This window comes from Phaethon aethereus, assembly GCF_964289735.1.
Source record: "Phaethon aethereus genome assembly, chromosome: 10".
NCBI classification, from domain to species: Eukaryota; Metazoa; Chordata; class Aves; order Phaethontiformes; family Phaethontidae; genus Phaethon; species Phaethon aethereus.
In genome coordinates this window covers 17,646,137-17,673,393 of record NC_138586.1, presented here as the reverse complement: position 1 = coordinate 17,673,393, position 27,257 = coordinate 17,646,137, and the positions used below count along the sequence as shown (strand labels likewise).

The following is a 27,257-nucleotide window of genomic DNA, read 5'->3' as shown; positions in this document are numbered from 1 at the left end:
ACCAGGGCTGGTTTTGGGGTTGGGCTTTTTTGCAGACACTCTGATTGCTGCCTAAACCAAATGGAGCGGTGCCTCGCTCGGTTCAGCAGGAACGAGCGGAGACGAGGATGTGCAAACACAGCATCCATTTAGATTTACTATCCCCGAAATATAAACAGAATATTTATTTCTGACCTTTTAAGCACTAATTCCAAATTTAATGAGGCACAATGAACATTCCTCAGAGCCAGCCTCCATGGCTGCTTAACACCACCAACCCTCTAATTATTACTGCAGCTTAAATAAAGGGCATTTGGTTCTGATGGACATTATTAAGCACCGAAGGAACTCAGTCCAGCCTCCATTTTCTCTTGATGAAATAAAAAGCACTGCAGAGAAATCACCAGGAGAGTTCATCCTTTAGCATCACCCCGCTCATCAGAATGAGCAGAAGTATCAAACCAGATTGTATTATGGCACAGGCATGCCCACTAATCCGTGCTGAACTCCTGTCCCCTCCCCAAATAAATACAGGCTTTCTCATTTTTTGCCTGAAAATGGATTGGAGGCAGAAGGAAAGGAGCTGCTGTGATGTGATTTTGAAAAAGGGTATAGGATTAGAGACCCAGATTGAATCCCGAGAGCGGCAACACACAATGAAGCCATAATTACACTCCTGAAAGCCACAAATACTGTCACCCGGTTGAATCTGTCAACATATCAGAAATCTACAGTATGGTTATGAAGAGTAAAAATGCAGTAATAAAACACCTGTCTTACATTCCTATGGCACCTATAACCCAAAAGCTCTCTGGCGGCCACAGCACCGGGGTCCCTCCAGCAGCCACCAGCGGGGCTGGCACCCGCTGCCCTCAGCCCACCACTCCCCCAAAATCGATCGAAAAGCAAAATACTGACCCAAAAGTGGGGCATACTTTCTAGGGGAGAGCACACCATGAGCAGCCAGCAGGCTGGCGATGGCCCAGCAGCTGCCCAATGCCCCTCTCGGGGCTGGGACAGGAGGGATTTTGGGGCAGGGGGCAATGCCTCCCTCCCATGTGCCCAGCGATGGGCATGGGGCCGAACTCACCACCCACCCGAGGCTCAGCCTTCTGCGCGGGTGGGCTGCCTCGATACACCAAGGAAAAGTCCCTGCAGGGATATAATAGCTGATAAACCTAAGAAGAAGGTTTTTTCCCCATCGCCGATGCCTAGGACTTTCAGGTGTGTAATGGATCTGTGCGCGCGGCTTCCAGCGTGGACTACACCCCTCCCTAAGTGCGAGAAACAATCTGGATCTAATCAGCAGCCCCAGGGTAATGGGCCATGACTTACAGATTTGTTAAAAAACCTTTCAGAACTGTCCTTTCCCTGCCTCCTGCCATTAGGAATGAAAACAAATGTAACAGAGGAACCTTTTTTTAAATGTTCCCATCGCTAGGACTAAATAAAACTCCTTGTCATTCACCTTCTGGAGTGGCAGGTCAGACCAACGTGTTTTGTAGGGAACAGGAGAAATCACAGATTTGTCACTGCAAGGAAAAGAAAAAAAAAAAAAGAAAAACCAAAAATCATTGCAGATGAGTTAAAAATGGTGAAGGCGTGAGATGCCGCCGCCAGCTCGGCACAGCAGAGCGACGGGATGCCCGGGCGGCCGCCCCGCCAGCTGCATCCCCGAGCGTGCAGAAGCGCCGGGGCGGGCGGGGGGCACGGGGGCATGCCGAAACGGGGCCGGGCACCGAAACGGGCAGCCGGGCTTGGCTGCCGCCCAGCCGCCACGGGGCACCGCGCTCCGCCTCTGCATCCCCGAGGAGACAGGGACACCCCTGAGCAGCCCAGGGCAGTGGGCGAGGGGGCTTGTGGCGGCAGCCGGAGGATTTCCCCACTTTGTGGCTTAGTGGGGAGAAATTCGGATGGGGGCACCAAGACTGGCACCGTCGGCATCCCCAGGAGCAGGCGGGGAGGGCAGGACCTCCAGCCCTCCCCGTGCCTCAGTGCAAGCCCCACTTCTGATTTTGGGGCAAGCAGCGAGCGCCTCCCCTCTCACCTATACCCCCCCCCCAAGACGTTTTCGTCCTACGGCTTCCCCGGAGGCCTGACCCGGTCCCGCGTGTGCCCCTGGCCCGCGGCCATCGCGCCCACACCCAGCTCTGGTGCGAAACCTCCGGAGCAGCAGCTCCTGCCTGGCTCCAGCTAAAATTCCCTGGCAATGGCGGATAACAAAACCGAGGTGCGCGCTGCCCCGCGTGCTCGTCGTGGCATCATTTACATCGTTCATCTGGAATTGCACGGGAAGGCTTGCAGTCAGGACAGCCTCGCCCAGCTCCCGCTGCAAGCCTGGAGGGGACTTTGCGCACAACGAAATCATTGATCAAAACCAGTTTTCCCCTATTTTATTTTTTTCCCCTACTTGGGGAGCAAAACGCAACTCTCCAGCCCACAGAATTACCCTGCGGCCATGAGACTGACTGCAAACCTGAGCGGGACTGGCCTTCCTCCCTGCTGCCATCGCTCTCCTCGGCGGCCACGGCACCACGAGCGGAGCCCGAGTGGGGAGTGGGATACGAAGCCTGGCTCGGCTCGGCTCAGTCCGGCTCAGCTCCCCTCGCCCTAAGGTGCCGCAGTGGCTCCAGCGTCCTTGGGGACACGCCAGCACCCTCCGAAGAGCCCTTCGTCCCCTCTGAGCCGTGCTGCCAGCTCAGGGGCACCGGGAAGCTGGGGAGCTCAGCCCAACAGGAGCCTGTTTTCTCCCAGAACAAACCGCAGGGAAATAAATGTTAATAAAGCGCTTGCCAGGTTAGGGGATCTCTGCTCCGGCACTAACTGGGTGCCCCTCTCCATCCCCACCTGCCCTCTCCCCTGCCCAACAGCCACCCCACGTTATTAACAGCCTGGTAAACACAGCCCGTTGGTTATTACGAAGATGCCAAAACCTTACTACTTCTTGTTCCTTCCAGTTAATGTACCATAGCCGAGGATGAATTGCTATTACAAGGAACTAAAAATAAAAATGTTTCAGAGGCCGTAATTGGCTTGTCTTGTTGGGCTTTTTAAGGAGCCAAAGTACCAGTTCCAGGCTATTAGCCCTAGGGTTGTAGGAGAATGGTGTAAAATATTTCTTCATTAAAACCCTACCTTTTCCATAGAGGTGTTTTTCTTTAGGGTTTTTTTCCCCCCTTTCCTTCTTCATTTTTAAAAAAATTCTTTTCTTTTTAAAAGATGTGCGTTAACAAACAAGCTTTAGTTAAAAGAGGGCTTCGAAAGCCCAGAGGTGATATAAATAGACAGGGCTCGGTGCAGCTGGAGAACCAGCCAGAGCCTTCTCTCATCTATTCAGGTCATTTTTCTACAAAACTTACATAATATTCCTCAGTCGCATCTGTAATCTTGGGCCATTTTTAATAATCAGCACCAAATCTTGCAGGCCCTGGGGAGACGGTGCCCTGTGCCGGCAAGCACCCAGCCCAGCCGTGTGGGACGGGGACCGCCACCAGCGCAGGCTGCGAAGCCCCTGCGAGGCAGCCCGGGGTGCCCAGGGTGCTCCCTGGGGTGGGGACTATGGGGTTTTTTTTCCCTTTTGAGGCCTTTTCGTGCTACTTGGTTGTTAAGAGCTTCAGTTACCACCATTACTCGGTACCGGCAACAACCACCACAAAACTAAAACCATTTCTTGAGCAAAACTCTTCTTTTGAAAGAAGCAGATGTTCTGCTGAGGGAGGACTCGGCGGCTTGGCACCAGCCATCCTGATGAGGATGGTGACGATGGATCAGCAAAATCACAATAATTCACGGTCACATCTTTAAAATTGGCTTTCAATCCTGCCGCTTGTAGAGCCTGACCCGACTGATGGGAGCACCTTGGGGCTGCGCTCGCCACCCCCGCGGAGCCGGGCACAGCAGAGATCCCTCTGCAACTACAGCTCGGAGCAGTGCGGCATTAAAATAAATAAGAATAACAGTATCAATAATGATGATGACCAATCTCTAGATAACACTGCGCAGCAGGGGAAACTCAGCAGAAAAATTACAACAGAGCCCTTTACTCCCTGCTTGTGCGCAAGGAGAAGGATGACACGATGTTTTGTGAAACAACAACCCAACAGGTATTTACTACTTTGATTTTGTGATTGGAAGGTTGCTGCTAGAAAACGACTATTTCTGTTAGGTACAACCGCTATTTTTTTATAGTGTCTAGGCAATACCTTGTTAAAAAGGGCAAAACAACACTTATTAATTACCCTAATTAACCCAATTCATAAGACACATTTGTGTGGCTGTCATGACAACTGCTTCGACTAACTTGCCAAGAATAGCTTAGCTGTCCATTCAAATAAATCCCTGATAATTACTAGTCTAGTTTACTGGGCTTCTGTGATAATAATAATTAGTGCTGCTGTACAAAAGGTCGCGCTAAACAGTTTATGAATGATGCATTTCGCATGGTGATTACATGAGTCACGCAGCACCCAGCAAACGCACGCAGCCACGTTTCCAATGCGGCGAGAAGCGATTAGATGGGAGCCCATGGCTGCTCCGCCTGCGCAGAAGCCATTAACGTTGGAGGAGAAATAACCAAGGAGAAATTGGGTGAAGCTGGGACGGCCACCAACCCTCCTCCTCAACAGCTGGGGTGTCCGTCCATCTGTCCGTCCAGCCAGCCACCACTAGTGGTACTCTACTGCTAATGAAGGCACCGGTAAACACCGAAAAGCTTCCAAACCTGACCTGTCGTGTGTTGGTATCTCACCTCACCACCTCATTTCCCTCCCCGTCAGTGACAGATAACCACAGTTCACCTCTCCGGTTTTGGCGTACTTCCCCATTATTAGGTTTCAGGATGAATGTCAAAGGGGTTGAAGGCAAGGCGAGCCACGGGTGGGCAGCTCCAGCTCTCTCTGTCTCCATCTCTGCAGGAAGCAACGCTCCAACCTGCGCTTTGGGTCTTCCCACGACCAGCGGCAGTTCCAGCGCACCCCACGGGTGCTGCCTGTCCTGCGGGCAGCAGGCATCGCTCAGACCCGCACCGCTGCGGGCAACAGAAGAAAGGGCTACCTCTCCCAGCACCTTCCTGCATCCCTGACGTGGCTATGCTTTCATTCACCTTCACAACGGGAAATCCAGGCCCCTCAAATGCCATTTTCCCGTCGCTGTGGGATTTCCTCTGGCTGCACCTGGGCGGAGGCGAGGCGGGACGGGACTGCAACGTCCCACCGCCGGCACTGCAAAATCCTGCAAAGCCCTGGGCAGACCAGGGCAGCGGGGCAAGGACAGCGGCGGCACGCTCACGTTTAATCAGGGGACAGCTGTCAGCTCCGTGGAAATCTATGAAATCATCCCATTTAGAATAAATTCTGATTAAATACCACATATGGTCCTTATTGTCCGTCCCTTGTTACCTATCACAAGAGGCATCTGCATGCAAACAGGGTCTTAATCTGCAAATATTTGTCTGCTACAGCACCCTCCTCCCTCACCCCCACCTGAACTTGCAATTATGCTTATTCATTGACTTTAAGGGAGCACCACACACATGCCTTGAGCTGCCACGCGCCGAGCAAACAAGGGAGCGACGCCGGGCTCCGCCGTAATCATTACCAGGGCGAGCAATTGCCCTGTCACACATGGCAGGTTATGGCTTCAGACTGGAGGCAGCAAGGCCAGAGGAACGCTTAAAACGTTGTTAGAGTGTGAAAAGCAAGGATGGAGAACTGACACCTCCTTCCTCAACAAATCTGTTCCTGGAGCATCTCCCGGCTCTACGGATGGATGCGAAATTTCATCTTGTTAAGCCTGAAGAGCCAGCACAGCCCTTGGAGGGGGAACATGGGCTCCCATCCTCTTCACATGCCAAAATAAGCTCAGATGAGGACGTCTTCCATCCAGAGGAAGGAGGATTTAAGGTCCCAAGAAGGATTTCAGTGCTGGAGCCTGAGCCCAGGCTCGCCTGCACATCACCCGCAGCCCTGGCCGAAACACGTGCTGGAAGATGAGGTGCTTTTATCAGACGAGTGAGGAGAAATTAGGGAAACCTGATGCTGAGCAGAACCTTCCATGGTTTTCCCAAGTGAAGTTTGCAGCTCAGTTCAATATGTTAGTGCCTAATGAAGGTTTCCCCCATATTCTGCAGGGTATAATCATTCTCCTCCTAATGAGCATGTGTTAATGGCATATTAATGCTGACAACAACTAAGTGCGGAGAACAAGAGATGAACATATTCCAAAATTCATCTTTTTTTTCCAAATAAAGGAATCCATCGCGCGGCTGAGCGAGCCCCAGCCCGGAGGGAGCCCATGGCTCCCATGGCGATGCTGCCGGCTCTGGTCCATGGGCTCGCCATGGGATATAGACCCCTGTGGGCCACGTCTTTGGTCTCTCACTAACCCAGGCCCTGCGACAAACTGACATACGAGGAGGGACCTCACCCCAAGTGCAGTATGTCCCCCCAGACAGGGGACACAGCCGCGGCGGGGCTGAACGAGAAAGCGGAGGAACCGCTCGCAACCACCTGGAAAAGCGTTTCACCGGGCAGGCAGGTTTGGATGCTGTTTCTAAGCCAACAGCCGTGTGGATTTGATTACTAAATGTCGCTGAAGCTGGGTCCCTGCCAGAGCATCCAGATGTGAATCTGAATATGAAAAGTCCAGGAGGGAGCAGGTGACGGGAGTCGCAGGCGCGGGCGCCGAGCCCCCATCCCAGCGCCGGCGTCCCAGCCCATCTGGGTTCGCATGACCGAGTTTACATAAGCTTGCAGGCATGGAAAAGAACACACATAATAATGGCTGGTTTTCCTGGTTTTTCATCTTCGGTTGGGAAGACAGCGCCCCAAAACCCCGACAGCTCCCCAAAAGTAGCACCAATGTGCCCTGTGGGCGTGCTGCCCAGCACCAGGCGCTGCAGGGCGGTGCAGAAGCCTAATTCCCTAATTGTCCAACTCCCAGGTGCTCCCACCAGCACATATATTTAGATTTCCAGATCGATAATCAATGCTAGGATCAATAACAGGGAATTTAGCTACATTATAAAAACGGTAAAATCAGCCAACACTGAGAAATTACTATTGAGTCCTGTGTTTTCTGTACTCAGTCTAATAATAGTGAATGATATTTTCCAAGTACATTATTCAGCAATAAAACCACCGAATTATTTGATCTCTTTCTAACCTTTATGATTCTAAGCACTCTTTTTGACCCAGATTGAATGAGGCAACATCTGCAGAGCCTTTCACAAAATTGTACTCGGCGTGCACTATTGTAGGTCCGCTGCCAAAGATAAATGTTATTATTTTAAAGCCATCATCCTCCTAATAGATGAGCAAACGCACTGCATTAGCATAGCCTCCAGAGCTCGAGCACGGGTGAGGAAAAAGCCAGAGGGTTTTCGCTTAATGGAATTTTACATACCTGACTTAGGATGGGTTAATGCAATCCACCAACACAGGAATTTTAAAACCTGCCCTGTGGCATACACCTGCCATTACAAAAGATGGTATAATCTGACAAGCTCCAGATCCCCAGGAGAACCATGAAGGATTCACGTCCCGATCTCTGGTGGCCGACGGGGCGTTGAGACGAGGACCGCACCTACACGGCTCCGACGCCCACAGACCTACGCTGTTTGTCACAAGCCTACACGCTGTACTGGGCGCAGGGAGGCTGCCTCGGCGCGCTGGGGTGCGTCGGAGGGTGTGTGCAGGGCAGTATGTGATGCACGTCTGTCCGCTGCAGCATTAGCAGTCGCCGCACTCGAGCCTTCGCCAGCCTAACGAGAACTCACGGTAATGCCGTGTTAAACAGGGAGTCACATCGAGGCTAAGTACTAATCACTTGTCCGGCTGACACAGGCCATATTAATTCCTTCCAAATTTAGAGTAGAAACGAGAGGGAGACACTGAAGCGACGATGCTGCGGCCCCTTCTCTGGCAAAGCCTCCAATGGGTGCCATGGGCGAGCTCTGCCCCAGCAGGGACAGCAAAATTGGGAGCCACCAGTGGCCTCAGCGTCCCTTTGCTGAGCCCTGGGCGACGCTCTCCTGGGGAGCAGGGGGGACCCCGGGAGACGCCTGCCCGCAGGCCTGCGAGGGCAGCGCTGCCCGCAGAGCACCCCATCCATCGCCAGTTCGGAGCACGCTCTAATTTACATTATAATTACACTTATAAGCACACAGATTACAACTATTTATGCTACAAATAAGACCATCCTGTATTTTAATTAACAGAAAACGATTGGAACTCAACTGTAGCCTCTACTGGGAACAACATCTAATCATGCACCGAGGCCAGGCCGCGCCCAGCCCCGCAGGCGGTCGGGCGGGGAGGGGGTCCCCCCATCCCAGCCCTCGCCCGAGGGCGGGAGCCGCCGTCAGAGGGGCTGAGAGGAGAGGTCTCCCAGGAGAGGCGGATGGGGAGCCCAAAGCCGGTGCTGGGGAAAAGGCCCCCAGGCAGAGCCCGCGGACGGAGCGGGCAGGGGCGGAAGGACGGGCAGGGCGCTGCCTGTGGCGGCTGACGGGAACCGAGGAAGGGCGCGAGCAGGGCCCGGGGGAGGGCAGGGGCCCGGGGACCTGGGAGGGCAGGAGCTGCTCTGGCTCGAAGCCCTCGGGAAGGAGCTTCAGGAGGCGGCGGCTGGAAAACACAGCGCTCCCGCAGAGCCGGGCACGTGCACGTCGAGGTCACTCGAAGGCGACGCGTGCTTGGCCTTAACTACGCCTGCGGCGCGTGCTTTACGCAACGTAAACGACGGGGACAAACCACAGAGCTCAAATCACCTGATACAACAGGAGCTAATTCGGAAACTACTAGAAGAAAGGCCGCAAGTAGCATGCAAGACCGCCCTTTTGATGTAATTTTAAAAAAAGCTTACTACAAACCTTTCCTAATTTAAGGGAAAATTCTTATCTGCCATGTAAATATAGTTGCAGGAACTTTTTTTATAGACTCGGCAAGCAAGAGATGCATCAGAAATATGCATCAGAAATACAAATTTACTAAAAGAAAAACCAGACGAGCCTCTTTACTGTCAGTGAAAGTGAACCGTAAAACCGAAACCGGTAGCATAAAACCAAATGAGAGATATATATGGTTAGAAGACATATTATATACTTATTTACATAATTAAGTGCAATATGTGATAATCCTATACACACTTTTTATATGCTTATATTTCATGTATAGCTTATAGTATGTAATAGATAATATACGATATATAATATACAGTATGTAATATATAACCATATACCCGTTATATCATTATCTATAGGTCTTGCCATCAAAGTAGAGGGTTTTTACTGTAAATACAGTTTGGCTACAGTCACCACGTGCCACAAACTGGCCCTAACTCCTCCACAGACCCTTACAGCAATCCCCCTTGGTCCCACCCGGCTAGGACCCCACCGCGGGCTGGAAAACCCTTGGAAAACCCAAAGAGGTGCTGGGATGGGACCACAGCCCTGTATCACCCGTCCAAAAGCCACAGTGCGTCGAACTACGGGCTCGCCTAAGACGCGGCGCCGCAGGCGCGGCCACCTGTGCGAGACGTGGTCAGACATCAGTGGGAGCTGGTGTGTTTACCTCCGCTGCAAGGTATTCAAATTAATTTTTCCAAAGGGAGAGCTTGGAGCCATTACATGAGGAGACGTAGAACGTGGGTTTGGCTGACCTCGGAACGGAACAAAAAGCCGGCGATCGCCCCGGTGCCGGCCTCCGGCGCTCGGGGAGGTCGCGGAGGGTGCAGCAGTACCCAAAACACTTGGGGAGCAGTAACTCCGAGGGATTTGCTGGGACCTGCAGTTTCGGGGCAAATTGGGAATGAATAGGGAGAGGACCCGGGGAGGTCTGGGGTTCCCCCCGCAGGCTCTGGTCCCCCGGGCGGTGCGGCACGGTGCGCCCGCCGGCTGCCTGGCGGGGACCGAGGGGGCTTTCCCCAGGGAGGGGACAACGGGTCGTTACCGAAAGCTGAAAGCGTCGCTCCTCATCGGTGGGCTCCGGAGGAGAAGGGCAGCCGTTGGCTCCCCGGCAGCCGCGCAGGGCCACCGCCAGGCAGCGGCACCAGCCAGAGCCGCGACCTGCGCTGGTGCCCACCGCGCTGCGCAGCGCCGGCACAGAAAAGCGCTGAGTTACAGTGACCTCCCAAGGAGAAAACAAGACTGGCAACGCTTGCCGCGAAGTCAGCCTTCCGACTAGCCCAACAGCACCGCTGATAATGCTGTAATTGCTACCTCCGCTGAAAATAAGCCTTATTTCAACAGCCTGGCGTGTCTCAGCGCCGCAAACTTTGGAAAATTATCTCCTTCCCCCCCCGCCCCGCTCTATACACAATATTACTCAGAAGCAAGCCAAATCCCTTCCCATTATGTATCATGACGTTTCCCCGGCGTTAGAGTAAAGCAAGGCCCTTCACTTCTAAATGGCACAGTTTATAACAAATTGTTATACCAGCCAGAAACTGATTTCCTCAAGCCCAGCATATTAAAGTGAGTACATTCATTCTGGTTGTACACACAAAATGCGATTATAACAGACACTTTGGGGGCTTTTTAAGGCTAGCGGAGAAGAGGAGGATAAGCTGGAGGGGAAGAAAGAATTGACAAGTAGAGAAATGACGGAGAAAGAAGAACAGCCACGCTGATTTCATTCCTTACAAAACAAAAATCTTTGTGTGTTGTAGAAATGCGCTTTAGTTAACACCGCCAGATAGCCAGAGCAAAAACTGCCGGTGCTGCCTGAAACGAAAATTGCTCTATTGTGCTTCGAAAACCATTTCCTACAGCGAGCAGAACGCTTTCCAGGTAGTAAAAAGCATATCTGAAACCACCGGGGCCTTATCCTGCCGCTGTTGCTCGCTCAAATAATCCCTGCTGCCACGAGGAGCCCAAACAAAATCAGTGTGAGTGAGGATTACGCCTGAGTGTATCAAGGTTGGGGGATTAGACCAGGATTATCACTAAAACCAGTAATTCCCCATCTTACGGATGGCGGCCACCCGCCCGGGAGGCAGTGGATCACCGCGGCTGTGGCTCCCCCGGCTCCAGACCTGGGTCTGGGCGCTGTCAGGCACACGGCACCCGGCGGACTCGGGTGCCGGTGGATCGGTGGCTGCTCCACCTTGACCTTTCACACCTCCTCGCCCGCACCCGATCCTGCCAGGCACCGGCCACCACTGCAGCCCCTGAAGGGCAGAGCAAGCCCGCCATGCCCCAGGGGTGCTCGCCGCGCCCCCACGGATGCTCGCCGTGCCCCCAGGGATGCTCGCCGTGCCCCCAGGGATGCTCGCCATGCTCCCCAGGATGCTCGCCGCGCCCCCACGGATGCTCGCCATGTCCTCAGGGATGCTCACCGTGCCCCCACAGATGCTCACCGTGCCCCCACAGATGCTCGCCATGCTCCCCGGGATGCTCGCCGTCCCGGGGCAGCACACGACGCTTCGGCGCCATTTCCAAAAGCAGCGCAGATTTTGCACGTAAAACTGTCTCTGAAACACAGATGCTGCCATTATATGCACATTGTTGTCTTTTAAAACCACGAAGTAAAAATCCAGGCATGTAAGTGTTACCCAAGGGTGGCTGCTCTGCATGCAAGTCATGTCCCGGGGATCCGAAAGTCTCGGCATTCAGACCAGTTTCCACGCCACCCCAATGCAACGTGCATTTTTATCAAGGAAGCTGCCTAATGGCTCCTATTAATTTTGACTTTTAATCCCCTGGTACATCTTCCAGTAACATACATGCAAAAACTGACAACAAGCCCTTTTGGTTTCAAAGCTGACTCCTCCTCCAGCTCAGCAGGAAGACAAAAAAAAAAAGCCCTCGGCAGCAGCAAAGCCTCTGACCGGCAATGCCCTCGCAGCTCCAACGTGTCCCGCTCTCCCTCCTGCAAAACAAGGCGAAATACTAAGGGGGGCCAAGCCTCCCGCCGTCAGCCACGCTCACCAGAGCCGCTCGCAAACGCTTTTCGCCATCACTGCCTACAGCCACAAGGATGCTAAAAGGCTGCGGGCAGGAGTCCCCGAGTGGGACCGCAGCACCCAAGGGACCACCGAATCCCGGCGGGGCCAGGACCCCCGCCGGACATCCCCCACTGCCTCCCGATGCTCCCTTGGCAGCCGTGCCCTGGCACAAGCAGAGCCAGCGGCTGAGCCCGGCCCCCACCCGAAGGGAAAAGCTTCTCAAGGGTCGTCTCAAACTTTTTTCCCATCCTCAGAGCGGGGTTGCAGGCCCCACAGACACCGCTGTTTAATCCTTTCTGGATCAGTTGGGAAAGGTGGGAAACACCAACAAACCTGATTACCGCCGGCACGGCGCAACACTGCCGGCCCTGAGACCTGCCGCCGCGCGTACCGCTGCCACGGCGTGGAGGAAACGGCTCCTGAAGCTCCACAAATGACCCGTCCTTGGGGACTTTTATTTCAAGGTTCCTGACTGTTAAAGTAAACGAGCCTCACATTAAAAACCAGCTACACGTCAAGCCAATGCAAACCCACTGCTGCTAGGACAGCGCGCGTCTGCAGAGGCAATCGCTTAACTCCCAGCCATAACCATCATAAGCTAAGCTGCACCGCCAGCGACACGGTTACCTCCGTATTTTATCTTTTATCAACCGATGCTTTGCCTTCCCATCAGGAAAAGTCACTCCCAGGTGGAGCAGCAGCGATATCTCCCCGATGCCGACACCTCATAAAGGCTCCCGGGGGAAACGCTGGCAGCCTCGTCACTGGAGGCACCGTGAACCAGCCCAAAGTCCCGCTGGGTGCACTGCAGGGAACGCTTTGGCTCTAGAAACTCCAGTCTTGGGCAGGAATTGAATTTATGAAGTCATCATCACCTGGAGGTGTACCAGTAGCACACTTATCATCGCACCAATAGCACCTGCTAAGGCAGCAACGGGCCACGGTGGGTGCAAGGCTGCGATGCTCCTCCATGGAAGCATCTTTTACGGAGCCTCTGCGTCACCCCGTGTGCTAGGACAGGGTTGTCACTCCGGTCACTGCTGAGCCTCCTCACCCTCAGGATTTTTAGGAGCCAGCTGAACGCACACTGCCAACGGGATAACTTCACTTGCAACAGCTGGAAGCATTAAACAGAGGCTCTCTGTCCAAAAAAAAGAAAAGTTCCCACCCTAAACCAAACTTGGAAGCAGCTTCCAGTCAGGATTTCTCCTCCCCGTGCCCTGGCCCTGCCCTTTTGTCCAAAAGCATCCCCAGGGAGCGAGCAGACCCCCGCCAGGACACGCTGCTCTCCCCGAGATCACCCACGCCAGAGCTGCTGTCCCTCGGCAGGGCTGGAGAGCCGTCGGCTCCCCCTGCGCGCTGGCGGGGCTGCTGGGGACCACGTTTTAAGCCGGCACTCCATGGCACTCCTCACAAGAGACCAATTTATTTCTCCGGGGGAGGTACCAGCTCTTCACGGTGCATCCTACCTGCACGAGTGATGGGGAAATGGGGAGAGCTGGAGGCACGGGGATAAGCAGCAAGCATCCCAGCTCCCTCACGGGAGGGGGCACAAGGCGGTGGGGGTCTTTGGACAGCCCATCCTGCCGGACCCCAGGCTAACCACTGCTTCGGGGAGGAACGTGAGCAGCACTGCCTTCTGCCTGCAGCTGCCTGTTAACTTTATCAGCTGAGCTATGATGTTCCCAATGGTCCTTCCCTCCTCCCCAGCACCGCAGACCTCCCGCTGCTGCCACACGCTTCTGGCTAACGCTGACGTGTGACGGATTTTACAACTGAATCTTGCCTGTAGCAGTAAATCACAGGCTGACAGGATGCTCCACTGGTGTCCTTAGCAAGGCATCAGCCAGAGATGTGCTCAAGACCCCTCTCCAAAGGACACAGCTCCAGGACGGCAGGAATTCCTCAGGGATCACTGCCCCCAGCATCCCAGCAGCTTTGGTCACCCACAACGCTGGGATGCATTCCCCAGGCAGCTGGGCACCCAGAGCCCCAGCTGGCACTCCGCAAAGAGCACAGGCGAATCTGAGCGTCGACGGAGATCCCCCAGTAGAGGGAAGGGTGGTGTTTCCCGTTCCCAGCCTGCCCAGGCACAGCATGAGGAGCAGGCGGCTTCAGTAGCAGCTCCACTGCCTTACTTGACCAGAGACAGGCTTATCCCGAACTGCTCCCACCCCGGCTCAGATGCAAAGTCCCTGCCTCTCCTCATCGGGGCATTTGGGAGCAGCAGAGCCCGCTCAGCTCTATGGCTGCACACATCCAAGTAGAATATATGAGTGCTTACATCCAGGTCATTCCCATCCAGTTATTGCTAAGAAACTCTATTACAGCTTTGCAAGCAACACCAGAAGTTAAATCGAGCTTTAATTCTCGGGACCGGGGCTTGGTTGCCGCTGCCATACCCTCCCCGACGCGGGCGGGCTCCCGGGCGGCTGCGCTGGGCTGTGCCGGTGCTCCCGTGCCTCCTCGCAGCATCTCACCTTGAAAAGGCGACGCCGTACGGCGAGGAGCCTGCGCACGCCGGGGCAGGAGAGGCTCGGAACGCAGGCTGGGCGAAGGTGGCTAAGTGCCCACGATTTGCCACCGAGACCCCGGCAGCCCCCTCCCGACCATCTGGTCATTGAAAGCTGCACCTCTGCTTTGAGCGACCGGCGTTGGGGCTGGGAGCACCCCAAAACTGGGCCGACACCGGTACGTGACCTCTCGGGAGCTGGTTCGGTAGCCTCAGCGGAGCTTAAACACCAGCAGGGTTCAAGGAGCGTTTCGCCAGCACAAACGCTGCAGGATCAGGCCCGCCGGCACCAGCCCTCTCCAGCAGCCCCGCGGACTCTCGCAGAGGGCCGGGCTCTGCTCTCCGTAGCACAAGTATAAACCTGAAGCAGCTCCACTGTCTTCAGCAGCAGCATTTTGCATTTACACCAGCACACTGAACACAAAACAGAGCAAGCCATAAATATTTTAGCTGCTTTTTCAGCTTTGTTATTCTGTTCCAAGCAGGAAACATGACAAACCTTTGATTGTTTTGCTTAATACCAAACAATAATTCAAAGAGAGACAAACAAGCAACATTAAATGATGCCTGTGATGTACAGGAAAGGCGATGAATTAGAAGAACCCGATGAGGATGGCGTGGATAGGAGCGGCCCCCCTGCGCACCCCTCCCGCGCCAGCCGGCGCGCGCCCATGCTGCTCGGCGAGGGGACAGCACCGGGCCAGGCGCGCGTGCGGCCACGCCGGGGCACCATGTACTGTTTGCATCCCCAGCAAAACCCGCTGCCTCCAGAGCCACAGCCGCCAACACCGCTTCCAACAATCTTTTAAAAACCTCCTGTGAAGGCAACGAGCGTCTCTTCCCTTCAGCATCACCACACTCAAAACCCACCTGCAATGCGGCCACCTCCAGCCCCCCGGCAGCGCGGAGGCGGCCTGGCCTGGCCGGCCACGCCGGCACTCCTCGCCTGGGCACTTCTGGGGGTCTCCACAGTGCCTGGGGGTGAAACACCCACCCACGACCATGTGTCGGGGCTGCCCCAGAGCCCACAAGGTGGGTGCCCGCCGCTCCCCCCGCCGCCCACCCTCCATCGCTCCCTCGCCTCGAGGTATCCGACACAGAGAAAACACTGCTGCCTCTTTGCTCAACACGTCATTTCGTCAGCACTTATGCTGGCAGACCCGCGTGCCGCGGCCCACGTGCAAAGCCGTTACCGACGCCGCAGGGGCGCGGGCTGCCCGCCCGCACTCACCTCTGGCAGCGGCATCCCGTTGATGATGAGGTCGGGCTGCTGGGGACTCTGCCCCGTGAAGGTGTGATGGTAAATGTGGTTGGAGCCGGCGTTCCGGTTGTTCTGGCTCTCCACGTTGAGGAAGGTGCTTTCGGAGCGGCGGCAGCCCAGCGGCAGGGTCTGCTGGTGGTAGTCGAAGTAGTTGAGGGACGAAGTGAGAGAGGAGCAGCTCACAACGTTCATTTTATCCGTCTCCTCCACGTCCCGCGGTACCAGGCGGATATCATTCTTGCTGATTTTCTTCTTCTTGCTTGACTTCTTTTGATGCCCATAGGAGTATTCTGCGATTCTGGGGGACAGAAGGAAAATGACTAGCCAAGAGCATCCCGAACCCTGCCCCGCTAAATACACATGCGGAAGCCCGGAGGGTTTGGCCCCCATCTCCGTGTAGGCTTCTTAGTCATGCACATTACGTCATGTTTTGGGTCTGGTGGCACGACACGGTCTTTAGCTTATTTTCATATGTATAATGCTTTCAGGTCAAATATGAAAAATAATGGAAAGGGAGAATGCCTCTGTTTTTCTCTAGTGTTTATAATTGCTGATATTTAGTTATTAGGAGTAAAGTCCAGCCTGCAGAAGAGAAAAATGGAGATGTTAAAATCCATGAGCTGAAAAGGGTACCTGCAGTCATTTCTATGCATAATAAGGATTTTTAAAGTGATTTAATTTGATCCCTGTAATGAAAATTCAAAATGAATAGCAGGGTTTTTTCCCCGGTTCATTTTCCATAGCAGTAAATAAGGCAGACCCAGAACCAGTCCTAGCTGGCAAGCTCTATTCCCTCACACTCCAAAGGCTGTTTGTTTATTAATGCTTTATCCAAACTGCTGGTATTTTGACTATCTCCTGATAATACCTGGTAACTCGAAATCTTTTCTCCAACCACATTCGATTCCTCCCTCACCCCCCGACACACCCCACCCCTTCTGCTGGGAAATGCTTTCTTCGTCTTCTAGAAATCGGAGAACAACTGTGTTTTGCAAAGAGAAATGATCCTTTTTTGACCTTTTTTTTTTTTTTTTTTACTGCAAGCCTGTTTTTCTCTGCCTTTCCTTCCCTCTTTGCTTCCCACCTGGCAAAAGAATCAACTGATGAAGTGCCCTGAACGCCTGCTGCAAAAACACTGGAGGAAAAAAGTTATCGCAAAACACCACCCGAGCAAATAATGAGAAATACGGTTGCACCTTGCATTAACTGGGTATGCTCGGCTCAGAGTGGTTGTGGCTCCTCTTTCCCTAGGGATGCAACACAGCCCCGGCCAATGCCCCACAGATGAATCTGTGCATGCACAGTGCTGGGCAGCTCGGTATTTCCCAGGGAAGCACATCAAATGCTGCCCACACTCAGAAATACACATTTGAAAGTCGGGACTTTGCTCCTCTTCTTTTTACGATAACAGCATTAAAGAAAAAAAAAAATCCAATAGCTGCAACAGAAATAATGGGGTGAATAAATAATACAGTTTATCTAGAAAGGCAAATATTGGACAAATATTCTTGTTCCAGAAAGCTAACTGCCTGAGCATGAAAATGCCACCAAGTCGATCAGCTCTCACATAACCTTATCTGCCTCATAAATTAACACATTTTAGGAGGACTCTCCAGCTGCTGTGGCGAAGGACCCCTAAACTAAGGCACTGGCAAAACCTAAAGGCATGGACCCAGTGAGGGGAGCGGGTACCCCACGGTCACAGCCGCTGCTGAGCCTACCTGGTGCTTCTCTACCTCTGCAGCTGATTTCTCCTGCTCAGACACACGCTGGTAACAGCCCGTGCGTCCCCCGGAGCGTGCAAATAAATCAGGGGAAGGCTGGGATTTCTGTTGTGCCAACAATCTATATGCTGCTGACTCGTCTAACAATGCTTGATGAAGCTTTAATTGTTTTGTTTACCTAAATGTTTAAGTTTGGCAATGCGAGAGCCCAATTATTTCCTGCAGGCATTCATTTTGCTGTCCTTTCGCTATTGACCAATTATTTAATTAAACTGCACTTCATTAATCCCTAAGCCGTCGCAGTAAACCCAGGGCTTATGCAGATGTGTGAAGCTGTTGGGGGCACCACCATGACGTGATTTTTGTCCGTTTAGGTCCTATTCCCATTCAATGGGCCAAGCTGGCAAGAAATCTGGTATACGAGCTTTCACTTGAAGCTAGGCATTCCATAATACAGCGCAGACCGACCTTTATTTGCAGATGATTTTTTCCCTCATCGAGCAAAAAGGCTTATAAATGCACTTTATGCTGTGAAAACGGGGTGTAAAACCCAAACTCTCCAGCATTATTTCTGCGTAAATAAAACTTTAAAGACTGCACATTCCCCCCCCCGCCGCAGAATTGCCGGGGGCCGGCGCGCATTTCCAAGGTAGAGCAAAATTAATTTCCATCCCTCCCCTCCGAAACGCCTCGGTGCCGAAGGAATGGAGAAGTCATGGCTATTTCACTAGTAACAGGATTAAACCATTTATGAGGCATTGCAGCTGCTCTTTTATGGCATCTGATTGATATTCATGTGTGGTTAGCATTTGTCTCCTAACTTGTGTAACACAGAGAATAGTAAAAGAGAGACAATAATCGCCGGGCTGTTACATATTCAGGGGACTGGATTTCCCCTATCAGCCTTTCAGCGGCTCGGGGCGCGGGGCTGACCTCCCCTCCGGCATTTCGGACCCGCGAGCACGCATTCAGCCAGGGCAAAACAACGCAGTGCTGCAAAAATCCTCCCTCACCCCGTTGCTCCCAGTCCAACCGACCACAGCGGGTGCTGGAGCGGCGTATCGAAGGGAACCGGCTGATTTTCGCCACGATTTTATCCGGTTGGCCCCATCGTCAGCCGTGGCGAGGAGCCGCATCGGGCGCACAATAGCTCTTTTGAACGGCGAGCGAGGGCTCATGGATGCCACCGCGGCCGCTCGCCCCATCCGCTGCGGGGACGTTGCGGTGGGCCGGGGGGGCTTTCCCTCCTCGTGAGCACCGGGGAGCTGCACTGGGGATGGGGGGCTGCCCGCGAGAACCAGCCAAACCGCTGTAAAGCTGCTCTCCCTCCTTCCTGCGACGGAGCGCGTAAAAGCAGGGATGCTGCAACAGATTGTCAAGCCGCACAATTAAGTCGATTCGTTACTCGGCAGGGATTTCTGTTCTCCTCCCAGAGAACGATTTTTTAAAGCTTTGCAGGAAATTTCCTTAGAGGGACGGGAACCTCACTTTTGTTCCTGAAGCCAATCTACCCCCCTCCACAGCCCCCCAAGCACGCAACAACAAATGGAAAAGTAACTGTGATGGCAAAAATCAAAGCAGACCCGGCAGGTGCACAGAAACAAAGGTGTCTTTACCTGCAGTTGTAGGTCCTGATTTCCTTGTTATCCCTTTTGCACTTGACTGCCACAAAGATCATGGTGACAAAAAGAATGGCTGCGATAGACCCCAGGGCAATAATGAAAATCAGGGAGAGGTTAACAGATCCTATGGACTCCTGGGCATCCAGGGCTGGAGACAGGTATATCAAAATCAAAGCAGAAGCCGAGAGAGATGTTTTTCCATGGTCGTGAGCCACCACGATCAGCTCATAGGCTGTCTTCGCGTTCTCCCCAAAGGCTCTGGTGGTCCTTATCTCCCCATTGACCTGGTCTATCTCAAAAAATCCTCTGTCTCCTTCCACCATTTCGTAGGAAAGTCTGCCATTTTCACCCTCGTCATAGTCGTCTGCCTTGACCACCGTCACCAAGTAGCCAACTCCCGCGTTCCTGGGGATGTACACCTCCGCGGTCCCGTTGACCAGCGGCGGGGCCGTGATCACAGGGGTGTTGTCATTGACGTCCAGGACAATCACCCTGACGGTGGCATTGCTCTGTAGAGAGGGATTACCTCCGTCTTTTGCCAAGACCTTGAACTCAAAGGCCTTCGTCTGTTCATGATTGAAGGACCTCAAAGCATAGATATCTCCAGAGTTGGGGTTGATGGAGACGTAGGTGAAGACAGGCATGTCCCTAACTTGGGAGGGCACGATCTGGTAGGAGACGCTGCCATTAAGGCCCAGGTCAGGGTCCCTGGCCGAGACTGAGAGGAGGTAGGCCCCCGGGGTGTTGTTCTCCTGCACGATGACCTGGTAATAGGGCTTGGAAAAGTGGGGATGGTTGTCATTCTCATCAGTGATCTTGACGGTGAACGACTTGGTGGCCTGCAGGGAGGGGACACCATTGTCCTTGGCCTGGATGGTGAGGTTGTATTGGTCCCTCTGCTCCCGGTCGAGCCTCCCGTCCACCAGGATGGTGGAGAAGCTCTCGTACTCCTGGAGCCGGAAAGGCACGTTGCCCAGGAGCTTGCACTGCACCCGCCCGTTGGCCCCAGAGTCACGGTCTGAGACCCGCACCAGAGCGATGACGTACCCCGGCGGGGCGTTCTCGCTCACCTCCACCAGCTCGCTGTTGACGGAGAGCAGGTTGATGAGGGGCGGGTTGTCATTGGCATCCTGGATGCTGATGGTCACTTTGCAATGGGCAGGGATGGAGTTAGGCCCCAAGTCCTTGGCCTGCACGTCCAGCTCATAGACATGACCCTCCTCGTAGTCGATGGCACCACTCACCGTGATGAGGCCGCTCTGGGGGTCAATTTGGAAAAGCTCCCGGGCCCGCTCGGAGACGTAGCTGTGGAAGGAGTAGAGGACCTGGCCATTGGTGCCCTCATCTGGGTCAGAGGCGTTGAGGCGGATGACCGGCGTACCTGGCGGGGCATTTTCAGGCACACTGACAGTGTAGGCCGGCTCCTCAAAGAGCGGGTTGTTGTCATTGGAGTCGATGACGCGGATGCTGAGCTCCACTGTGCCAAAGTTGGGCGGGTCACCACCATCCAGCGCTGTGATCACGTAGCTGTAGTGGGACTGGGTCTCACGGTCCAGGCTCTTCTCCACCACCAGCTCAGCAAAGCGGGACCCATCGCCCCGCGTCTTGGTCTCCAGCCCAAAGAGGTCGTTGGGGGTGATCTCATAGCTCTGCACACCAAAACTGCCTGAGTCCGGGTCGTAGGCACTCTCCAGCGGCACCCGGGTGCCGGGGCTGGCTGTCTCTGAGATTTCCAGCTCGATCTGGTCAGTGGGGAAGCTGGGCGCGTTGTCGTTGAGGTCCTTGATCTCCAGCTTGATCACACAGATCTCCATGGAGCTGGACATCACCTCCAGCGAGATGACACACTTGGGGCTCTGCCGGCACAGCAGGTCCCGGTCGATCTTTTGCTTGGTCACCAGCAGCCCTGACCCGGGGCTGATGTCCACCAGGTGGGGGGCCGAGTTGGAGACCACCCGGAAGGCAGTGGGCTGTCGCGGGTCCAGCACGAAGCCGGCGTCTCGGGCGTCCTTGGCGACGTTGGCGATCACCGTCCCGGCCCGCTGCTCCTCCTCCACCGAGTACTTGAGGTTGACGAGGGCCCCGGCCCCGGCCCACAGCAAGGCGGCCCCCAGCAGCGCCGGGAGAGCCCCCATCGCCGCCACCGCCCCCTCCGGCCGCCGCGCCGCGCCCCGACGGCCGCTGGCCGCCCGCCTCAGCGACAGCGGCCCGCCGCCCTCATGCGGGCAGCGCCCGCCGGGCTGCCCCGGCGGCGGAGGGCGGGCGGCTGCGGGCAGCGGAGCCGCGGTCCCCCGCGCCCACGCCAACGCCGCCTGCTCAGGCGCTCCGAGCCGGCGGCGCCGCGGATGGGCCGGGCATGGCGCGCGGGAGCGGGAGCTGGAGCGGGGCGCCGAGCCGCGCCGAGCCCCGCCGAGCCGAGCCGAGCCGCGCCGAGCCCGCTCCCGCCGGCGCTCGCTGCGGCGGCCGCACGCCACTGCCCGCAGTCCGGAGCGCCGGCGGGCGGCGCGGGGGCGGGCGGCGCGGGGGCGGGCGATGGTGAGCTGCGGCCAATGGACGCTCGGAGGCGGGGCCGGCGCGCCGCGCCGCCGCCAATGGGGCCGCGCCGAGCCGTGCTGCCGGCCGCCGGGGCGGGGCCGGGGCGGGGCCCTCGGAGCGGCGCGGCCGGGAGCGCGAGCGGGGCGCGGAGCGGCGCGGCGCGGAGCGGCTCCGCTGCGCCGGGAGCCTGTTGCACCGCGGCGCCGAGCCCGCCCCGGTGCCCAGGGTCTGCGGGCGCACCGGCGCGTTGGGGCGCCGCGGCAAGCCTCTGCGTGGCCTTGGTCACTGGCCATTCCTTCTTCAGCGCCGCTGGCGCGCACAGGGCGGCGGTGGGCCCCGGCGGGCACCGGGGTGGGCGCCGTGGTGGCCAGGCAGGGAGGGACCCCCGTGTCCGCGCTGAGCGCCTCCAGACCGATTCAGTCGCTGGGAGTGAGCCCGCCCAGCTACGGCTGCACCGCACCCCGCCCCACCGGGTAGGGTCCCCCGGGAGCCGGCGCGGAACCCGGGGCCGCCGGGCTCTCCCGGGCGGCTCCAGCCCCGGCAGCGCTCGCTGGTCTCCGCTGATTATTGAAAAAAGCACCTCGGTACCGTCTTCTCTTAAAAATGCAATAAAACTTCCATTGTCCGTGTGCCGGTGCCTTACCTCGGGTCTCCGCGGGTGGCACGCAAGTTCCCGGGCTGTAATTAAAGGGGGCACCGGGAAGATGTCACCGTGCCGCGGGCAGGGGCCGGTGCTGCCCCCGGCGGGCTGCGGGCGCGCTGCCGGCCGGTGCAGGCGGGGCCCGGCTCGGAGCCTTTCGGCTGCAAACTCTCAGCCACGTCGTTTCCCCGCCCCGAGGTGGAAAGAGAGGCCGGGTGCCGGCGCGTCCCTGCGGCAAACCGCCCCAGGAGCCCGCCGGTCGATAGCGGCAAGCCGGCGCCGCGTCGGAGAGGACCGCGGAGGCCGCCTGCGCAGCCGCCCCGCGGGCACAGCCCGGGCACCTCCGCGGCGGCGGCTCCGGCCCCCGCCCCGCCCCGGTCCGGCCGCGCCGTCGGGCCCCGCCGCTCCTTCGCAGGCACAAGGGCGCCATCTAGCGGCGCCGTGGGGAGGCGGAGCGGCGGGGACCGTTCCTGACCGCGCTCTGGGGAGCCGGGAACCCGCCCGCCCCCGGGCCGGCGCCCACGGCTCACGGCCTCAGCGGCTCCGGAGCGGCGCTGACGGGCCCGCGGAGGGTGGCCGGGACACCACCCCCTCCAGGGACACCGTCCCCTCCAGGGACACCGTCCCCCGGGACATCCGAGGGGATCCCCCCCTCCTCCCCGGGGGACACGGGAGGGACGCAGCGCCCTGGCTGCCGTGTCCCCGGAGGAGCGGGGGCAGCGTGGGTCACCGTGACCCGCGGGGGAGCGGGGGTGGAACGCGGGGAGGCGGCAGGTGGGGATGGCGCGAGTGGGCAAACTCTCTACTCCCGCGTTCGCGAAGTCTTCCCGGGAAAAATTAATTCTGATGACTTGAACTGCGCCGTGCGGCTTGGAAACCTGTCTGAAGGATCGTAAACAAAGGGTAATTGGAAACAGGGGGGGTGTTTATGGGGTACTGCAGGGATCTGGGTTAGGTCTGCTCTCGTTTAATACCCTCATTAATGACCAGGAAAGAGGGAGTAAACTACACATTAATGAATTTGGCAGGTGATGCTATATTGGGAGGTGCTGTGAGCTCCAGCAAGCAGAGAAAATTAACGCAAAAAAGGCCTAGTGAGATTAGAAACATGGGCAGGAAACAGCAAAAGGAGCCATGCCTTGGGCAAACGTGAGTGAGCACAGCTGGGAGGGAAACGCAAGTACGAGCCCACAGCAGACGAGGCACTGACGCCCGAGCCACGCCAGCAGCACGGCAGCTGGAGTGACACCCCAGTGAAGGGCCCGGGACGAGGGGGACAGCGAGGGGGACCCGGAAGGCTGCTGAGCATAAGAGTGGCAGGGAGGGATCGGCCACTGGTGTCCGAGGACAGCGTGGAGGTGCTGGGAGGCTCAGGTGTGGCCGGAGCGCGGGCTCCCCACAGCCGCGTTGGCGGCGGTTCAGAGGGAAGCCACACAGATGATCAAAGGCACGGAGAGACTGATTTCTGAAGGAAGATTAAAAGGCTTAAATATATATATTGCTTGGCTAAGAGCTGTCCATGGGGAGACAAACTAAGAGCCTTACAGATCTGGTTGGTGTAAATAGAGAGGGAGGGAAGGAATTATTTAATAGAGTCCAAGGGGCATCACCAGAAGGGATGACAGGAAATGAAGAAATGGAGCATTTAGGTTGAATGTCACAGGGGAAAAAATCCCCTCTGCTGGCAGCAAAAATTATGAGGCTGCGACGTGGTTCCCTGGGGGGAGAAAGTTCTGTGGCTTGAGATATTTAAAACCAGACAGGATCAGTCTGAATATAAAAGCGCCTGGGATGAGCCACTGGCAGGGGATGTGAGGAGGAGCAAGAGCTGGGCAGGGACCCACCTCATTTTCCAACTCTTTTTCCACTGAAATATCTCTTTATATATCACATATATAAAAGATCTGCATTTTTTATTTATTGCATATATGCATTTCTGCTGCTGTAAAGGAAATCACTGACATGATTAATGCTGCGCCAGGCACCTCGTAGCCGGGCAGGTCTGAAAAGGCCCTGAAATCAGAGAAACTCACCTCCGTATAGTTATGGAGGGGGATTAGAGGGGGGTTAAGTGACTGGCACAAGGCTGCAGAGCGGGTCCATGGCAGACCCCAGTGTCGGGGTCCCTGCACAGTGTGACGTGCCCTGGAGCACAAGGTCTCCTGCAGGTTTGGCTTCTGTCGAGCATCTCATATCTCAGTGGCTTTCTGCAGGATGCTCTCCAGATGGCCGAAAAGCCAGCACGGCACCCGTAACCTTGGTTAACGCTCCACCCTTTCACCCCCAGCTAACGCTTGGTTTGCTGGAGGCTGTGACGGGATCCCTTGAGAGCAAAACAAGCATCGATTTCGGCCCCTCCCCATCTCCTGCCTCACTGGAGGTCTGTGAGTGCTGTCAACAAAATGGATTAATAGTCCTATTATCAGTTCAGATGGATGGCCAGGGTGAGGAGAAAACATCGCGTCCCAGGGAACTCAAGTAGGCACATTAATAAAGATGCCACACGTTGGCTCTGAAATCTAAAAGCTTCGCTCCACTCCTTGCAACACAATTAGTTTATCCAAAGCCCAACACTCCTGTCACCACGCGCCTGTCGATGCTCTTAGCACCAGTGCATGCTGGCCAGGCTGGGAGGGAGCTGGTGGCATGGCGGTCCCCATGTCCCCCTTGGCCAAAGCCCCTGCAAGAGCCCTCCATGCAAGACAGCAGCCCATTTCGTGGCACCCTCCTCCGGTCGTGCTGCCGTGGGGGAGCTGCATTGTCCCCCCCACTGCCAGCTTGCTGCCCCTCGGCATCAGGCTGGGGGTCCAGGGGGCACAGGGCCAGTCTGGCCCCTCACAGCAGCACCGTGGCCTGTCGCTCAGCTGGCTCATTGATGGGTACGGGCAGCACGTAACGAAGACATTGGTTCTGGTTCTGCCCACGCTGTAAAATAAGGAAAGCTTTTAATTAAAAGCAAGTGGTGCAGCTTGCAGCCCTTTGTTTGAGTGCTAATGCGAATGACTTTCCTTTTCAGCCCAGCATTTATAGCTGTCTCTCTTGTACCTGTCAAAAAGTAAATCTCAGGATCTAAAACATGTATATTTAAAACTACAGTACCAGCGGGCTGTCAAGCCTGGGGTTTTTTATTAAACGCTCCTCGTGCAGGGGGTGAGGGGAAAGGACGAGTGCGGGGCGAGGCCAGCAAAGCAGCGAGGCAGCCACCGGCCGCCCGGCCCCCGGCCGGACCGCGCAGGCGGACGCTGTCCCGCTTCGTGGGCAAAGCGGCCTCCGCCGTCGCCCGCAGCTGGGGCAGCAGCATGGAGTCACCTCCAGCCTGGCCAGCTCCTTTGGGCAGCTCCTGCTCGCCCTCCTGCCTCTCTCGGGGCATGCTGCTGCAGCGGCCAGCGGGCTTCGGGGGCTCGACGCACGCCCTGCCTCCCTCTATAGCAAAGGCTTCCTGCTGGCACCCTGCCCCGCTGGCACCCTGCCCCACCAGTACTCAGCCCAGATGCTGGTACCCTGCCCCATGGGTACCCTACCCCACTGGTACCCAGCCCAGATGCTGGTACCCTGCCCCGCTGGCACCCGGCCCCACCAGTACCCAGCCCAGATGCTGGTACCCTGCCCCACAGGTACCCTGCCCCACCAGTACTCAGCCCAGATGCTGGTACCCTGCCCCATGGGTACCCTACCCCACTGGTACCCAGCCCAGATGCTGGTACCCTGCCCCGCTGGCACCTGGCCCCACCAGTACCCAGCCCAGATGCTGGTACCCTGCCCCACAGGTACCCGGCCCCACCAGTACTCAGCCCAGATGCTGGTACCCTGCCCCATGGGTACCCTACCCCACTGGTACCCAGCCCAGATGCTGGTACCCTGCCCCACAGGTACCTGGCCCCACCAGTACCCAGCCCAGATGCTGGTACCCTGCCCCACAGGTACCTTGCCCCACCGGTACCCAGCCCAGATGCTGGTACCCTGCCCCACCGGTACCCAGCCCAGATGCTGGTACCCTGCCCCACAGGTACCTGGCCCCACCGGTACCCAGCCCAGATGCTGGTACCCTGCCCCACAGGTACCTTGCCCCACCGGTACCCAGCCCAGATGCTGGTACCCTGCCCCACCGGTACCCAGCCCAGATGCTGGTACCCTGCCCCACGGGTACCCTGACCAGATGCTGGTACCTAAGCCACCACTCGCATCCCCTGCTACAGCAAGAGGGGAGCAAAGCCTGCTCAGACCCAGGTCCCCCAGCACCCCATTTCTGCAGGTGCGGTGCAGAACTGGAGAACACACACACAAAACAGTGTGAAATTTTGAAATTTGTTTTAAACATCAAAGAGGAACTTTATCTTTTTAATTTTTCAGAACCTTTCTTTTAATTTCACATTTCTGAAGTGCTGTTTTTCCCCTTTCCGGCACCTTTTCCTTTTAGCTACTAGGTGAAGTACAATAAATGATGTAGGTTTATTTTTTCCTTTCTTTGCTTATGCAGTTCTGCAAAACTTGAAAGCTTTTCAAAGCATCTGGGTGTCGGGAGTTGCAGTTTAGGTTTGTGCTTTTTTCTCCCCTAGCAATGTTTCTAATATCACAACAAAGTACAAAACAACTGTAGCATAGACAAAAGGAAATGAAGAAATAGGAAAACTTGGAGCAAAATCCCTAGACCATTCAACCATCAGACATCTGCTGTGTGTGGAGAAAGGGAAGACCTAAAAAGGAGAAAAATACCATATATTATATTTGGGGGAGGTGTTTGGAAAATAAGATAAAATATTCAGGTTAGAATTAAACACAAATGTTTTTCCTATCGTGTGGCAATTCAGTGCATACCCAGTCTCAAGAGGTTTTGGAGTGAGGACAGCCTGGCCAGCTCTGCCCCTCAGCCCTCTAAGAGCCAAACTTTATCGAGCATCCACGGGACTTGCAGGCATCTGTCCATGTAACTCTGTTAACAGTTTGCACATAATGCAGATAAGGGACTGCTGCTGTAAAATATTGAGTCTTTAGACTATAAAAAAGTGTCTTTCTAAGCTGAAATCTAACTTTATTTGTACTCCCGCAA

At 55.8% G+C, this 27,257-nt stretch overlaps 1 protein-coding gene across 2 annotated transcripts in view; it reads right to left on the bottom strand.

The window, feature by feature from the left end:
* Positions 1 to 21,170, bottom strand: part of PCDH19 (protocadherin 19) — a gene marked incomplete at both ends in the record, with an annotated part of 54,342 nt that extends 33,172 nt beyond the window's left edge. For both annotated transcript variants that reach the window (XM_082003963.1, XM_082003964.1), the window contains 2 exons: positions 15,660 to 15,987; positions 19,030 to 21,170. In XM_082003963.1, the coding sequence (XP_081860089.1) occupies positions 15,660 to 15,987; positions 19,030 to 21,170 (2,469 nt within the window). The remainder of the gene's footprint in view (positions 1 to 15,659; positions 15,988 to 19,029) is intronic.
* Positions 21,171 to 27,257: the final 6,087 nt, after the last annotated feature.